The sequence below is a fragment of the Syngnathus acus genome, chromosome 22 (genome assembly GCF_901709675.1).
Source record: "Syngnathus acus chromosome 22, fSynAcu1.2, whole genome shotgun sequence".
Classification (NCBI taxonomy): Eukaryota; Metazoa; Chordata; class Actinopteri; order Syngnathiformes; family Syngnathidae; genus Syngnathus; species Syngnathus acus.
The window spans coordinates 4,907,508-4,925,908 of NC_051106.1; the positions used below are offsets into that span (position 1 = coordinate 4,907,508).

Here is an 18,401-nt window from a genome sequence, read left to right on the forward strand (position 1 = left end):
ATCTCAGATTGGTCAAATATTTCCATGAGACAATCCTGTGCAAAAAAAAAAAAGTTGGGGGAAAAAAAAAACCCAACAATGCTAGAAGCAGTAAAATAAATTCTGTGGTGTGTGACATAGCTTTATTCTCTGTGGTTTGGTGCTCTGTTGAATTCAATGATACGTTTTATGATCTTTGTAAGTATTAGATATATTTTTCCTCCTTTTAAAAGGTGAATACGGTTAAAGGACATGCTTGGGGCATCTGCACATGTTAGATGGAGTCATTTGGATTTGTTGTAAATCAATAGGCAACATTTATTAAGTGATGACTGTAAAATAATATTTTCTTCTTTATAAAGATTACAACAGTAAATTAGAATCCAGACAGCTCCATAAAATGTGTTTTGTGAGTCCACTAAACAGGAACTGGCAGGTTTGCCAACGCAAAGCCCGCAAGCATCGTCATAAGTCTTCAGGTCTTGCTCCCAAGCAAAGACCATGCTGGATGGACGCGTCAGAGTCCAGCTCAGAAGAAGCTCCTCAAAAGTCGACAGCGTCGGTGGTCAATTTGAGTGACTCTGATGATGTGGCCGCCATCAACGGGACGAGACTGCTTTCCTGGCCTGACTCTGTCGGTGGGAATAAACTAGGACAGCCCCTCAGGAAGAAGAGGACGGCCAAACGCATGTCCTCACACATCCCAGTCAGATTACGAAAGAAGTTAAAAGTTTCTGGCATGGAATGGAAACAGAGGCCTCGGCTGTCCAGGTTGCAGCATCCATCATCATTGAACAGCGGGTTGAATTCGCAGATTGACGGAGGGAGGCTGATGGGGAGCCAAAGTTGGAAAAGAAAGATCTCATTGGAGTCCGTACAACGCACAGATGAGATCATGTCTGAGAGGTACCTACACTCATATAACTCCAAAAGACTCTTCACCTGGTTTTGTACTTATTTTTCTGTTGGACTTTCTGCTCATAGCAACGTATTATTATACTAAAGCAGCTGGTAAAACAGTTTGGTTCTGTATTCTCCTCCGTGACCCGAATCCAGAGTTACTCCTTGAGCGGATTTAAAAAAAAAAAAAAAAGGCTTGATCAAAGTGATGTACAATTCATTACAAAAATAAAACATAACGGAAAACTCGGAATACACAATAGCAGGCGATTCCGTGCATGATTGGGGCACAAGAAGTCATTAAAAGCTAAAGTGGGGGCAAGTTTTGCGGTTCACGTCACATTCTGGGGGGCCGCTATCGCACTCCCTTGACTCCCCAAGCAGTCAAACTGGCCGTTTGTCAATATTCACTCTGTCCTTAACTAAACCCCTCCCGACCCCTCCGAAAAATGAATCGCAATCACGCTGCTCCACTTTAAAGTATCGAGTTGACATTAAAAATGAATGATGGAGCCTCTTCATCCTCGTCTCCCATCGCTGAAATGATCACCGGGGAGGGATCTTTGATAGTTTTGCCTTCTGGCATCTGCCAGCTCATTATTTCCATTCCAGAAATATTGTCACAAATAAATAAGTGACTTGCTATGCTATTGATTTGTTTTGAGATGAAGTCCTTTTGTAATTAAAGCAGTGTCAGTATCCCAGCATTCACTTTCTTGCATGAATTCTATTTAGTCAAGCCGAATTGCTGCAGAGGTCAACATTAGGCCATCAAATCAAATCTGCATCGAAACACTTCTTGTGTCTGTGAAAATCCGTGATCATATTTAATTAAATTGAATACTGATGTAATTCATAATCCAATCAGTGATTAATGTTTAATAAAAAGAAAACATTCAATTCAATGCAGCTGATACAAAAGAAAAATAATCCATCCTTCCACCGATTTATTTCCCATATTTAAATATTTTATAAAATTTCAAATAATATAATTTAAATACTTTTTAAATATATCATTATTATCAATCTGAAAAGACATTGAAACTGTGCTTGTTTATGTATCAAAAGTTCAAGAGTTTGATGTTGTCACTATCTGATCGGTGTCTAAAACATTTTATAGATAAAGCGCTTTTTGGTCGAGCCGTAATGGGACAAGGCACAAGGCTTTACATCTTGCGGTTTAATTCGCGCTGACCTCCCTAGCCCCTAAACGGTACTTGTTTTCTTACTTTATGGAAAAATCAATAGCCGTCTTGACAGAAAACAGCTCCGGAGAAGAAATAAATGGGACCGGCATCGCCCGCTGTCAATCATTTCTCACTTATACAACGCCAAAGCTCTTGATTGCTGCTCAGTAGACTGCCACGCTGATGTGAGGGCCGAGCAGCCTTAATGGCTCCGTCCGGGTGGAGGCCAAGCGTTTGGAAGAACGCTACAAGCGATGAGAAGTTGACAGTGGTACAACAGCACTATTTATAATCCCTGCAGTGTACGCTCCATCTGATGCCATTGTGAAAACGTCTTTTGAAGCACTCAGATTCCGTTGCTCTCCGTTCATTCCATTAACCTTTGTTGTGCGCTCCCTTCAAACGTGCTTCTCCTCAAGGTCACCCCCCCCCCCCCCCCCCTCCGATGCGCATACAGAGCAGAGCCTTCAGTCACTCAAGTGCGAGGGAAGCAGATGTTGCGTTTTTTTTTGGCTCCTTCATTGGAGCGGGTGCAGCCTGCTGGGCCACGGGGCCACCCGGCACCCCGGCCTCACCTGTGGGTTAGACGCCACACATGACGTGAGCCGAGGTTGACTCCCAACCGGCCGCCGGGACGGAACACAACAACACAGCTGTTTGCGTACCCGCTGTGATTTCAATTTGGGAAAACTCCGCAAGGAGTTTGAAAAGCCGTTCGCCGTTTGCTCAAGTTAATTTTTATAAATCTCCGAGTCTAATCCAATTACTGAAGCTCGGGGAAGAAGGGATAACCTTATAATCAGACACCCATGGAAGAGGGCATGGATTTGGGTTGCGGTGGCTTGTTTGAAGAGCCCGCAGATCCATTGTTATCAGCGTTGTGTTCCCTTCTGTCTACGTCTTCACTTGATTCCTCAGCAGAATGAGCCCAGCTCAATAAATGGCGGCTAGTCCGTAATCTCTCAGCAAACTAGTCGGCCTCTCCCAGGAGTTGAGGATTATATCCTAATGATTAATGCTCATCTGGATACTGTGTTTTTTGCCTCACTTCTTTGCCTTGGATCGAGACAATAGGGCCATGGGGGGGTTAAGTTAAGCACCAAAACACTGAGATGCCATTTTCTTCTTTGCCCTTGCCTTTGTTGCTTTGTGGACTTTCAGCTCATTAGGACGTATTTGTTTTTATGAGGCATAATCCGTTACGGAGTCATTTATAACTGGGGTGGCTGTCGGTGGATCCTTTTGGATATCCAAGCTGTCTTTAAATGTTTGCCAATTTCACTTTAAAGGTCAAAGAGAGAAGACAAAAAAAAGGGGTTTCTTTTGGTTTTTAGAAAAATGGCTGGGTGGATAATTCATTGAATGGAACACACGGTCCGCCAAGTGACAGCACTTTAAAAGCTTTAATGTGGATAAAATACCTAATAAGTGGCTCTCATGGGAAAATGGAACAAAGAGCATTTTCATTTTTCATGCAGTTGATATCTTGATCATCGGGCATCCTTGCACGAGCTCCTTTCGAATAGTTGTGCTACTGTTCTTCAGCTGCCAGCCAGTGTGATACCTCCAGAGCTGCTCTACAGATGAGCCGTGGCCTGGGGAGTCAGTCTGGAAAGGGCCAGACATGGTCCAGATTCCCTGGAGAGGCCTGCACCCGTTCACATCTGCTTCTTGTGGTGAAGGTGCAGGACCATCTGGACAGGAGGATGTGCAGACTGGACGGGCGGTTTTCCTGATCTTGCCGTTGCTGGCAGGCGTGCGCAATATGGCGATGCAATGTATCAGCACTTATAGGATCCTTAATCCTCGAGTGCTTTGCAAGGTCAGCATTAAAAAAAAAAGTTGGGTTAATTCAAGACTATCAATATGTCAAAATGTGAGTGAATGAAGAAAATTTTCAGTTGGAAAATCTGGTTTAATTAGCTTCATCGCTAGCGTCCCTGATTCCCCCGATTGACCTTGGAGTGTCTGGAGGTCACAGAGCAAGTCGTCCGAGGTGTGACTTAACGAGAGACACCGGGGTTGCCCGGAGGTGCGGCGATGAGCAACCCGGGCAACACGTAGCAGATGTTGGTCAGTCGCCGTGTGTGGAAGCAGATTTTGCATGTGAGGGGCACACCCAGAGGGAGGGGCGGTGAATACGTTCCACTCTGCTGTCATCCTCCACAACAGCAGCCCGATTTAGATTGGAGCTGACAGCGGAGGATATTCAATTAGATTGTGCATGTCACTCGCTAGCTTGGATCAGAGTCGCTGCTTTTGCCTTTGTGTTTGCCATCCCGGCGAGGGATCACATGGCACGCTCTATCTTTTTGTGCCACTTCCATTTATGTCGACCTCCGGCTCCAGACGACTACTTTATTACTCTTATTGATTGCCACATGTTAAATATTGGCTTGACGGGGCACATGTACATTTCTGGGTTTCTATTCTTCACTTTTCAGATGCTATATTATTGTTTGACCTAAGAACCCTTTTGGTTCAGAAATAGAGATTTAAACTGAATAACTGACCTGTAATGTCACTGATGATACCGAAACAGGTCAGTGTTCCTTTTCATGTGTTTACTTTTCTCTTTCCAGTGAAACCAGTAGTGTCTGCAGTGGTGACACGAGCCTTCTCACCAATGATGAAGGCAGACAAGGTACTTAAAAAAAACCTTCCATACATTTTGATCAGACAATTTGAACAGAACCATTTCAAGTCCAGCCAAAAGTGGGCTGTTTTGCACCAACGGGCTGTTTGCTGGGCACCCAGGCGACTCTAATAAGACGTTGTCATGTCGTGTTAATGAGCGCTGAAGCCTTTGCTAATCTCATTAGCCGTGGAGGGGCCAGTCGGCCTCTGATTTAACAGTTGTCACTACACCTTGACTATGAGAGGCATGCTGCCTGTTCCAGCTTTGCTGACTGACAGGTCTTAGAGGAGCCTCCTGTCTGGGGACTAAACTAGTGCTGTCTACTTATAGGAGTAATTAACTCACAAATGCACAAGACTGTTGTATTTAAATCTAGCAACATCTACCGTGTACTTTTTGCATTTGTGTGTGCAGGTGATGATGAGCAGAGCGATTATTTTTTTGAGGATGACTTGCAGGAGTCTTTGCTCGCAGCTACCCAATCACAATTCCAGCGATGACCACCTCTGGAACTCAATCAACTTTCTGCAGCCTGCATGGCCAATTCAGAGAGGTTTGGCATCATTGTTTTGGCTCCCTGAGAAGATTTGGCATAGCCTGAGTGTGAAAATCCCAAATATACCACTTTGTTGTTGTCCTCAGGAAAAAAAAGCAACATTTACATTGACGATTTCAATATTAATTAGAATCCTTTGTCCCGTTGTAGTGGAATGTCGTATTGGCAAGTTGTCCGAAAGCTCTCCTATGTTGAGTCCGAGCAACCCAGCAGAATTTAGTCGTTGATGACTCGGTCGAATTCTCTCGCAGGTCTATTGAAGAAACAATTCACTCTTTTCCAATGGAGCTCGATTTATTGATGAACACAGACTTCCTTAAATGCATCCATTCCAGTGGCTTGTTCGCTGTTAATTAGGGAAATCCACAGTATGTTAACACCATGACTTTGGAAGGTTTTTTTTAATTCTGCATATGGATCGACTTGGCTACTTGGCTTTATATAACTTAAAATTTTAAATATATGTAATATATATATATATATATATATATGATATATAAATATGACTTAAGCTAATTTTTTTTACAAATAGAAGATTTTAGAGGAAGTAATAGATGAAGTAGAAGTCTGAAGTCTGAGTTGACAGTAGTGAGCTGAAGAGAAACACTTGGATGTATGGACACTTTATTCCAAAAGTTTCAAGGTCAGCGTACCAAAAAAACAGCCTGATATACATGCTAATAAATATCAGGATTCACGGTGGGAAAAAAAATACAAAGTTTCTTCTCCAAATGTTTGTGAAAGCATCACATGGCTCCCAGTCATACCAGGAACTGTTGCATGTGTATGGGGAGTGGGAGGGGGGGGGGGGGGGAGGGATTGGGAGCTCGTGGCCCCCTTGGCCTCACAACTGCGGGACTACTGGTCGCCTATTTATGGCGCATTCTTAATTTGGTTACACACACACACTTTTACACCCACCTCTCCCCCCTCTGGGGTTATTTCCTAAAGCTCCCCTTGATGAGGGGCAAATACACGAGTGCTATGAAAAGCCCCTGACTTCTTAGAGCGTTCTTCTCCAAACAGATTCTTTCTTCTCCACCTGAAAGGTTCCTTCAGATTCCAGTTTGAGCCATTGTGAATACTAATTTCTCGCCGTTAAAAAGTCCTCATATCCCTGCCATGCTCTCATTTGAATGGCAGACTCTGGGGAGACCTCTTAATTCCTTTATAGTGGGATTCAAGACCCTTCACTTCAAAAAGTAGAAATCATACTCCCAAATGAATGAGGGCGAGGGAGGGATTGGTGAGAGGGGGCTTGTGATGTGTCCCGCCGGACGGCGCCGGCCTAAATCGGTCTCCCCGAGCTGCTCCAATCCACTCTCCAGTGAGGTGACTTCTTCCATCCTCCTGACCCAACTCTGTGACCCCCGTTTGCTTTGCCCCCCCCCCCCCCCCCTCGCCACACACACACAAACAAAACTATGTAGCAAAACTATAATCACAAATGCCCGCTATAAACAAACTCTAAACGACCTCCTTTTTCAAAATTTCATTTCTTTTGAAGATCTTACCCCGGTGCACTTGATGGATTTGTAACCCCCGAGGCCGGAGAGAAAAGTGTTTACCCTCTGGGCCGAGTGTACGAATTAATCTTGTACTGCATCCACGCTGAAACGACATTATATTAATAAAAGCTGTCATCTCCTGTTTGGCGCGCGGTGACGGCAACAATAGGAGATTTGATGTTAAGCGATGAAGGCTGAGATGAGCTGGTGTGCCGCTTATCCTCGCCTCGGAGCGGCACTTGCCTGAAAACGCTGCGTGGGATTGCTGGGTAATGCTCGAGGCCGCCTCCCACCTGAGTAGCTTCTCTATATTGACTTATTTCAGCGGCGAGATAAATCATAGTCCCGTGCCCCTCCCTTCCCTATTTTCATTTTAATTGTGAGATCTCGGTGTCAGCAGTTAGTATATTGGTGTGAGTGGCCTATTGATTATTGATTTGGAGATATTGATTAGGTCCCCTGGAGACCCTAATCCTTTCTGATTCATTTGAATAGCTCTATTAATCTTGAGATCCTGCTCCCACCTGAAGCGCCGTATACCCTGATGAAAATAGATCGTCATTTTGTAACCACCGCACCTCGCTCCTCTTTTGATTTATTCTTTTTAATTGATATATTTGCTTTTGGATGCCGACGCCAAAATTGCAATTGACCCGCTGTCACCGATCTTTTAGTCAGCACCCTCGGGGACCACTCCTCCTTTAAGAAGTGTCTCGTATGACCTGAAAACAATCTATCTCACACTTATTATTTTTTTTACTCTGTGTCCTTGTGTCATTGATAGAATTTAGCTGATGTCTTGTTGCTGGTATGACCAGGAGCTTTTCTAGAAGCCCGGAAGAAGCCATTCCCCCCCAAATAACTGACAATTGATAATCAGACGTATTGTTATTAAATAATCGGCGGACAGGCGGACATCCCCCCCTCACACATTAACACCAAATGCATCAGGATATTACTTTTTATACCTTGGGCGTGCCTCGTGAAATAATGAGACGTTTAAATAGGGATCGATTTAAGAATTAAAAAGTTAGTTTGTGGAGATTTACAGTTGGGAGTTGACTGGCTGAGCTCTTTATCAGAGGTGCAAATGGCTGGTTATGTGCTGTCCGACAGAGGTACGATTGAGGGATCGATAGGCGCGTGATTTACTAACTGGAGTACAGGTGATCAATAAGTATAAAAGTAAATGAAATATGCATTAGCGGGATTTTATTAGAGCCGGCTAGCAGAGAGAGAATAACGGTCAGGCCATTTATTTTTATATCTATTGATTATACAACTTAGAGACTCAAAGGGAGCACTTGCACGGCTCTCGACACCACGTGCCCGTCACGTGATTTATGTGTGCTGAGGTCATGGAACATGCTGCCTGTTAAAAGGCTGCCCTCATTGTGGCCCATGCCTGGCAGGGGATGCTTATGCGGTCTCTGATGAGCCAAATGGGTTAACGAGAACGTGTCAATCTGCCATTGGTCATTTCTATTGGTGTTTTTCTATTTTTAGTATTGGTGTCCACAAATTTGTTGTTGAGCATATCCAGGATTTTTTTATTCTATCAGAGAATATGTGATGTTAGCAGTTAGCCAATCAGAGCCCAAAGAATGAAACAGGTTCATTGTTCTTCTGATAATATGCACATTGCCTTTTTGTATTTTAGTCAGTATTTGTTCTCAAAACCATGCAATATTAAAGTTAAAAGATAAGAAAATGATGAACAAAAACAATCACTCTTCCAATCCGCCTTCTCCACCGCAATTTAGCTTGACAGTGATGTCACGGGGGTTCACTGTACAATAAACTAATCGCTCATTTTGTGTGGCTGCAGCCCCCTCACCCTATCCGCCCCCCCTTCTATACAAAAACATCTATCAAAGTTGACCCCCCCTCACTATAACCCACTTGGCCCACCCAACCACCTCCACCAGTGATGGAACGGACCTTGACCTTAAGTTTACATCTCCGAAGTCAGGGCTATTAAGGTGGTGGGGGGGCTTTTCCTATTTCAGGGCTGCTGACATATGGCACAAGAGGCGCAGGGCAGGTGTAATTTGTTAATGTGAGCCCTGCACGTGTCTACTCGCATCGCTATTCCTGGAATATGTTTTCCGTGGTCCCAACATGAGCTAATGAAGACAAATGAGACATAATTTACTTAATGACAGTAAATTGTGACTTACAATTTTGTAAGCTCCATTTCTTACTAACGTATGTATTTGTTTTCCCCTCAGGCACTCTAACCACTCAAATGCTGACATGGGAAACAAGAGTAAAATGTCCATCACATCCTCAGGTAACTCTTTACGCACACCGATACACCTGTGGCTTGTTTAACTCTCACTATCAACATTATTGGAGATTAAAACCGGCAGTTGTAACCTTTTACACAGCTCAAAGGAACAATTTAACACTGCATTTAGTCGCCGTTTAGGAGTTGCACTAAAATAGGACCGTCTGATGTCGAAGCTTCAATTTGGAGGTCCATTCAATTGTGTGTGAACCAGTGGACCTGCTTTTTTCATTAGTCTGATGGCTAAGAGTTTGCTGAATTGAATTCAGATTTAAATTGTCCATCTCTTCTTCCATGTCATCTCTCCATGCTTCACTCCTAACATTGCTGCTTGTCATTTGAATAAAAAATGTTGGTAGTTCCTTGATTTAGTGAATGGTGCAGACCTCTGATGTTTATTAATACGGCTGCACAGTGCACTGTACCGGGCTCCATCATTCATTTGGATAAAAGAGGTGGAATTTAAAACCAGCCACTGCTTTACTTGGTTACAGATTGCATCCATTTATTGCACTGAGTGATGGAATGGCCAGTGACTCCGTCCTTCACCTCCCCTAGTGCTGGCAGAATAATAACAAACAAAATTCACCCCTGCCAATTGACACATATGCAATAGATGAGATTTTATATTTCTATATATACATGTACGTACATAAATATACTGCATATACATATGCATATATATAAAATATGTTTCATGTATATTATGTATGTGCTTATTATGTATTTAAAACTTGACATTACCTGCAAAACACACCTATAGTCAGTGTTAAGGTGTTCTACTAAGTAGTGTGGTCCTGAGTGACACCAGCCCCCCCCCCCCTCAGCTGTGTTTATAGTGTTTTCCCAATACTTGAGTCTAGTGCCCGCTGTCCACTGTGATTTATCGAGCATCTCATGCTGTCCAATGTCAGTTTCTGCAGCTGCGACTTCTCGGTATAAATCTTCACTTTGGCAGCATGCCGCATGCCGTTGCTTCTCGGGAATCTCGGCACTGACTGCCATAAGATGTGCGCTGACAAAGCTTCAATGTGCTGTATTTGGATGGTTTTTTTCTGACGTAAATATGAAAAAACAACAACCGAGTCCTGATGTTTTTCATTTAACTCATTTTCATTTAAAATGAGCACACTGAGATGCCACAGTTACTTTTAGTGAACACACGATCGTTTTTGTTGTTGACCACAGGAAGTAGATTGTTCTTTGAGTCAGCGCTTGATTTGAGCGTCTCTAATCAGGAGTGAAAATGGTCTGCGTCCCGAGGTGTCTTCTTGGCCTCTGTGGGGAATTACCTTGGCGGTACCCAGCTGTTGCTTTGTCGTCTTTCTTTACCCTTTTAGCACTTCCATGGGTGTGTTGGAGCTGAATTTGTGGAAGGGGAAGGGTGGAGGGGAAATGAGGGGGTTGGCAGACAACACAGAAAATCCTCCAAAACAGGTATCTGTTTGGATTTGATCGGCCCTCCATTTGTCTACCTTAAATTGGCCATTCTCTACTTTTTCGCACCATCAATCAGTCTTCCAAGTCAATCCAAAACCTCTTTACTATTTATAGAACAAAACTTGTCAGTGTTTCCTCATGGATTACCCGGAAATATCCATGTGATAATTCACAACTGGTTTGTACAAGTGGTTACAAAAGTGGCCTGTGGCTGAAAGGTTCCCAGTTAGATTCCAGGCACTTACACAGACCGTCATTTTTTTTACTGAGTCGAAAGCCAAATAATAAACGTATGGTTAATTCAATTCAAACAAATGTAGCTCAAGTAACCCCTCTGATGTGTTTTTTTCTTTGTGCATCTAGTGTAATTTTCTAGTTATGTATTTTGACTTCTTCCTATTCTTGCTAGGATAATGGTTTGACTACAGGACTGTCTCATAAAATTAGAATATTGTGATAAAGTTCTTTATTTTCCGTAATGCAATTAAAAAAACAAAAAAATTATTATTAAAAGGCTTGCAATATTTCAGTTGATTTTGTAATGAATCCAGAATATATGACATTTTCGTTTTTTTTAATTGCATTACAGAAAATAAAATACTTTATCACAATATTCTAATTTTCTGAGACAGTCCTGTACATGCATGTGAGAAACAATTTTGAGTTTGGAGTGGAGTCATTTGATTTGACAGAAGTTATCAGCCTCGGTCACTGAATGTTATTGTTGTATCAAGGGAAGTAGCACATGTTTGCCACTATGGCGCGCGACCCAATAACTTGGTCTTGCCGCCTCTCCTTCCTTTCATGTGTTTCCCAGCCCGGGCCAGACGGCAGCGTGACAGATGACCCGCGTCGCAGGCGCGTGGTGTTCCTACCGGGCGGTCCGGCCTCCTCTCATTAATGCCCAGGCTGGTGCGAGGGCCACGTGGCAGCACAAGACAAATAATGCTTGTGCTCAGCCATCACTTCTGCTGACAGAAATGCAGCCCACCGCACTATTTTGCCCTCGCCGGCTTCCCCTCAGTACCCTGCCCGCGTCCTTCAACACCGCCGATGTCTCTACATGTCTGTATTGCCTTGACAAAGTTTCACGGTGGTTTTGGTTCTGCTGATTAGCCTGCTGCACAACTAGTGATGCGGCCAAATGCAGGTAAACTGGACAATCATCCCGAAAGAATATAATTGATGACTCCCCCCACATGCTGCAACATGTTGGAACGTATTTGCTTCCTCTTGGATACTGCCTGTGACGTTCACAAATTCTTGCCCACCCCCTCCCCTTGTCACCTTTGTGTACAGCCTCATGATGCTGGATTAGAGGTGGAACCCTCCATGCATCGTAAAGAGATCTTTTGTCTTGATATCAGTGACTTGCATCACATCAGCTAGGTATTTTTTTAAAGCATTCTATTTTTTAATTTCTTTTTATTCAATTAAATGTTTTTTCTCCCCCCAATTAATACTATTCGTCGTAATTTCCGGACTATAAACTGCTACTTTTTGCACAAGCGTTGAACCCTGCGGCTTATAGTCCAGTACGGTTTGTCTATGGATATTTTATGATTTTTACGATATTGTAAAATGATTTGTTTTGGTAATACAGGTAATAATGGGCACAATTTATTTAAAGTACCTGCGGTTTATAGTCCGGTGCGTCTTATATCTAAACAAAAAATGATTTTCCCCTTTAGCTGGTGCGGCTTATATTCAGGTGCGACTTATAGTCCAGAAATGACGGTAGTTATTATTTCTTAGGATTTGCTAACGTGCTCTCCACTCACTTTTGTGCAAACCCTCAACCTGGGGGTATGACCACTATAATGTCCTGTTTTTATGAGAGACAAAGCGGAAGAGAGAGAGAAAGAGCGAGAGTGCAAAGGAGAGAAAGAGAAACCCACAGACCGATCCTTAATCATTAAAGAGCCTTGTTCATTTAAGTGTGGGAATCAGCAAGCCCATGACTGTCAATGTGTAATTAGCTGATTAATAAACAGGGGGAAGGCGAGTGCTCCAGGAAGGCCTGTAATGATTGTTTTTAAAGAGCATCACATGAGAGCTTATTAAGATTGTAAGATGGTTCCATTCAAACTCCCATTATCGCCCACAATAAATGCATGCACGGTAATTCTCATCCCACGGACAAAAAAGAAATCTTATAATGTCTTCAGTGACCTTGATGTAAAACTAGTTGAGTGTGTAGATAATCTTATTTATTATCCACATTCATCTCTTTAAAGAGTCTAATCATCATACTCACATGCAAAGGGTTAATTGTCTGTTGAATGAGAATCAGTTTTATTATTTTCTCAAATTGTCAACACAACCGGCTGTGTGGATGATCAGGAGTGGAAATGAGTGTACTCAAAGAAACAGTAAAATAATATTAATTAAAAATATACTCATAATTTATCTTTTTTTTTCAGCTATTTACAGAGCCTCCAAAGTTTCTGTCTTTTACGGCATCAAAAAAGAATCTTTTTGGGATCTCGGAATAATTACGTTAACATGTTTTTTTGACCTTGACCTAACTGAACCTTATATATATATTATATTATATATATTATATTATATATATTATTATATATATATTAAAACTCTTACTGACTGAATTCTCCCAACCTTGAGTGTATGCGTAAAATATCTGCTCCATTTTGATTCTCAGGACTTTGTTTCTGCAAAATGTTTGGGTTGAACCTCAGTAACAGTTAGTCATCGTTCCCTCAAGTAATATTAATCAATTATCTTGCCCGGCGGATCGGTTTGGGGGAGAAGTCATCTGGAAAGAGGCACAAGCAAATATAATGGGAGCCAGCACGAGCACATGCCAGTGAACGCTGTAATGCCTAATCCTTTGAGACAGCCCACCGCCACAATGTCACTTCTAGTTGCCTTGTCCTCTGCTCTCCGCCTGCTTCACAAATGTCTTGTCTGACCCAAGCTAACTTTATTTTGGGGTGGAAAAACGAGATCGGTAAAGATTTATCGCAGTGTAGTAGGGAAGCAGAAAGGCATGGTAGATTCTGCTGGAATTGGCTCTTTTTTTTGGAGACGGAAAGCTTTATAGGCGAGCATCAAGAGAGAATGCGAGTGTCAGGGAGATGTGAATGTGTGATGGATGAAGTTAAAAACAGGCAGCTCCTTACAAAGCCCGACTAGAAAACGGGCTATGGTGCCGATTGGCCTTTTAATAACTGTGACCACAAGTCATACAGGGCCAAATTGGATTTGGCTCACTTGACCAAAACCTCATTAATATTTAACCTATTAGTGCTTCAAAGTATTATTTCAACACACCGAGTAGAGAGCAATGAAATTCATTTTTTTGGTATGCGAGGCTTTGCATTGAAACAGTCTAACTGGAAAATATTCTTTTCATTTCAAATTATGATAAATGCTTTCTCTTTTTCTTCTATCTTGACTAACCCTTAACATGACACTGGAGCCATACAGGAAGGTGCGAAAAATCAAGCAGAAACTAATTTTATAACAAGACGATACTTTAAGTGCATAATTCCAATCAGCAGTCCCTTCCAGGTTTATGAAGCACGAGAGATGTAAATGCAATCAAGACCTTCTTCTACCTTGGAATGCCCGGTCCTCTTCGCTGGACTGGAGAGTTTGTGGCTCCACACAGAGACCCCCCGCTAAGGGACCATCTTACAATCATGTCCCTTCTTGTGTCACATCATTTGTCAGCAGGGAACTTTCCGAATCCTCCGGTGAGGCTGGGTGGCTTGTCTCGAGCCCATCAGAATGTTGCTGCAGGGGTTGAGAGAGCGCCCCACAATGTACAGGCCTCTCCATTTTTTTTTGTTTTAAACAAAGCCGCTCATTAGCACAACACAGAGGGATAGTAGTCCTAGTCCCCGGAGGGCTCCCTCTGTTCTCCTCAGCCAACCTTCCATATTCAAATGTCCCCAAACGTATTTAAGTTCAAGGCCAGCTGCAAATGTGTTTGAACGGTCTGTTTTCTTCCAGCACCGCTGGTTTGTTGCTTCTGGAGCTGCACGGCCGGCAAATGAGCCAAAAGGAAAGGAGACATTTTAAAGAGACTATCGTTTCCTTGTCTCTCCCTCGGCATCGGATGCATTAAAAGATCAATGTGAGCGTCCGCTGAGAGGAGATGCAGTCAGACCCGGGTAAACAAGCAACATATGTTGAAAAATGTACAGCATATTCTCCTGCTCCCCCCCCCCCCCCCCTCACAAGCTTTATTAAAAAGATAGCCTTTACTTGAGTGAACATTGACAATTAAAATGAGTTACAAATCCATCCGTGATGGCTTTCCACAAGACAGGGATGACATTTATAAATGCTGTGTTGGCATACTTATCGAAATGGATGCCTTTATGTCGTCCGCCCCTCACAAACGTCACCTTTGACCTTGTAGCATGTTTGATGAAGCCATTAATGTCTGCTATGCATTTACCGGGTTGTGTTTTAAGGGAAGCTTCTCACTCTTATCACTCGGTTTGCTGCCAAGACATCGACCGGGCAGGAAGTGACATCGCTCCAGATAAAGTTCCATTAGTAACAGAAGGGGAATACCTCACCATCATCATATTAATTAGAAGTGAAAATAATGACCTTATAGGTGAACCATTTGGTCCAAAAATGAATTTCCAGCGGGCGGGAAGTGGGGGAAATGGCTTCCATGCAGCCTGTCAATTGCCCTGTTACAGTTAAGGAATTCAGCAGGCTGGTACGGCTCATATTTCATCTCAGGTAAAGATTACCTGTCAGGCCCATGGGAGATGTATTGATCTGTTTTCCTTTTTCCGCTAGCAATCACCTGACAAAGGCACCTAGGAGGCGAGTGAATGAGTGATGCCTGCTCTGTCTGCTCCGCCACCTCCGCCACGGCTCTTCGTGTCCACCCGCGGGTGGAAGGCTGATGAGGAAGACGACAGATCACGCTGTCATAAACTCTGTTTGAACTATCTCTTTGTCACTCCCCTGAGGTCACAGGTCAGGTCAGTGCAAGATTTTGTTCCTTTTTTTGGGGGGGAGCCCCCTTTCTTGTCAGTTTGTTTGGAGGTGTCGTGGCGCTAGAAACACATGCAAACGATGCCCTCCGGTTCCTGCTGACAAATGCATGTTGTGGGTCAGCTGGTTCAAGTCACTTTGGATTTCAAAGCGTTTGGCGCCGCTCTCGCTGTGAAATGCAACATTACCGCCGTGTGCTCGCTGGAGTTTTTCCTGTGGCTGCTCCAGCGCAAATCAATATACTTTACATTATCTCCTGCTTTCTTGGCAGCCACAACTATTTATATATTTGCCTTGTTCAATGCAGTGTCTACATCAATATTAAACATTGCAGTGGATAAGTGTGCTATTAATGAAGTGATGCATAATTATTTAATGGAGGACTAGCTCCGAGGACACAACATAACTGTCACGGTAACATTTTTAAACATTTTAATTGACCAAGATTTAAATGTATCCTCCTGATAGCAGGGCTCCTAGGCAGTCAGTTTGATATGGAGTACAAATATCTTATCTTATGGGTGCTTATCTTTATATTTAATAGTAGTGAAGGTATGCCTAATTGCTTTGTAAATAATCTACAGAGGATTACGCCTCCCCTGCACAATTTCACTAGATGTTAAAAAAAGATACAACAGTGGTAAAATTCAATCATCCTTAGCTTGAAATAACAAATGATTATGATATTTGATATTTTGTGTTTCCCCTTTGCAAATCATATCAAAACACCTTGAGAATTCTCCTTGCATCTGGTTCTGGACTGGCACATGGTTGAGTCTGGCCTGGAAGCTCAAACGTTGCGACATCACACTGGTGGAATTGTCATTATGCTAAAAATGTCCTTTAGGTGGAAAATAATACTCCCAATTTTTTGGCGGCAGTCCCTTTGAATACAAATGGATCTATTGTCCCCGTGAAGATGATCAGTCTATACCCGCTCTGTTCATCTCGCCACTCAATGCCAAAGACGTTTATCTGCGCGTTGCCGTGTGCTCACCGGTGGTCCACAGTTAAAAATCACATCATCAGCTGTCTGAGCACCAACAGCCACCTCTCCTCTTCCAGATTGATGGTGGAACGGAGGGAAAAATCAATGGCAACCTCTCGTCACAAAGCGCAAACTCTGTCATGTTGGGGACGTTGCTGTTCCACTCGCTCTTCAATGGCAAATTGAGAGCTGAGCGCAAACTAAGTGACAGATGTGAAAGCACCGGAGTCTCTCAACATGATGCGTTCACCGTTCGGGGGACTTGGGTAGACAAAAGTTTTGGGACATGACACAGCAGTGGCTACCCCCGAAAACTCTCAATTGCTCCATCCTTATCACCGCTATAGGTCACACAAGAAAAAAAAAAAGCTCCCATTCACATTATGAAATCAAGCATCACTGATTTTTTTCCCCTCTCTCATTCAGCCTCTCACCCTCTAAAGGGAAATTCAAATATCACATATCTGCTGAATGCAATATTCACTTAGTGCGAGATAACACACTGCCTGATGTGTCTCATGTATCAGGGTCGGAATAAGCACCGTCTCCCGCCGCAGCATAACCCGATCCCGACACCAGACCTGACAGTGAAATTTGGTTTACAGCCTTATTCGGTTACCCTCTGTACTCAAACATGCCGGCTCGTTTAGTGTGTTGGAGGGAAAGTCGGTGGACTCCAGCGCAGCCTGCCACTGTGTCTCCTCCGGCGTTTTTACGCAAGCACCATCTCTTTTCATTTTGGCTGGCATTCTAATCAGAACGTTACAAGCTTCAGCGGGTGAAGTACGCGGAAAGTTGTGTTTCCTGACAGCCAATAAAAACCTTATAATCTCCTTGATTCAAGTAGCCCATTTAAAAAAAAATACCAACCAGCACTATCACTCAGACTGCCCCCTTCCCTTTTTTCTTTAATGCCCTTTTTTTTATTTAATATATAGCCCATGAAAAATGAGAGACTCCCGCTTGGACGTGTAGATATTTTGTTGCTGATGATGCGAGACGAATTTCCATCACAGCTTTGTTTCCAGCGGGTGAGCGGATAATCTTTTACAGTGCAGGGAGGGAGGCCACCTCTCCCATCAATCTCCACGGCTTATAGCTGCTGCCTGCTCGCCCGAGCTGACCAGGAGGCCCGCACGGCACCAAGACGGGTGCTCACTCAGGGTCAACAGCCTCTGTTGTGATTTGGCCCTCTGTTCTTATTATTTATTTACTTTTAAATAATAATAATCATTTGAAGTCATATTTGATTCACTTCCCGCTCAATTTTATTCCAAGGAGAAATAATATTCCATTAATTCCCTCCACCGGCAAAACAAAAGGCCACCGGATCATGAGGCTCCGAGCTAAGCCAATTTACATTTAAATTTAAAAGGGAACTGTAATTAAATCACGTTTGGTCCCATTTACTGAAAAATAGCTGGTGTTAACAAAATTTAAGGAAGGTTCGCATCTCTCGCAGTGAAGACGATTCGATTCATTGGCTACGATAATATTCAAGGACTGTTCCATTTCAAGTTGAATGATTCAATATGGTTTGATTCAGTGAGATTAGGATTTGAATCGATTTGGGCGAGATGAAACTGTAAGTGTTGCATTTCCAATAATCGGTAATAAAAGACGATTTAATACGATTAAACGATTTGATTCTAGCCATATACTCGGGTGTTTTAATTCAAAACCGATTTTCTGATTCCAAGAGGGAATTCACTTTCCCTACTTTTTCTTTTCAGTTTCCACACCAACCTTTTTAGGCAGCAAACTAGATCGTCTTAAATTATTTGCACCCTCTGCTGGTTGCTACTATCACATCAAGTCACTCTACTATACAACAATACATTTAGTTTAATGAAATTCCCAAGTCATTGACAATTTCTCATAAATAAATCAATACATTGATATATCACGGCAACCCCTAGCGCTCCCCGT

At 42.9% G+C, this 18,401-nt stretch overlaps 1 protein-coding gene across 1 annotated transcript in view; it reads left to right on the top strand.

Moving 5' to 3' along the window:
* The first annotated feature begins 383 nt into the window (after positions 1 to 383).
* The window catches only part of LOC119116257 (G patch domain-containing protein 2-like), a 28,254-nt gene continuing 10,236 nt past the window's right edge, over positions 384 to 18,401 (top strand). The window contains exons 1-6 of the mRNA XM_037241506.1: positions 384 to 885; positions 4,649 to 4,710; positions 5,119 to 5,257; positions 9,000 to 9,061; positions 14,477 to 14,637; positions 15,284 to 15,471. Of these exons, the coding sequence (XP_037097401.1) occupies positions 488 to 885; positions 4,649 to 4,710; positions 5,119 to 5,204 (546 nt within the window). The 5' untranslated portion in view covers positions 384 to 487 and the 3' untranslated portion in view covers positions 5,205 to 5,257; positions 9,000 to 9,061; positions 14,477 to 14,637; positions 15,284 to 15,471. The remainder of the gene's footprint in view (positions 886 to 4,648; positions 4,711 to 5,118; positions 5,258 to 8,999; positions 9,062 to 14,476; positions 14,638 to 15,283; positions 15,472 to 18,401) is intronic.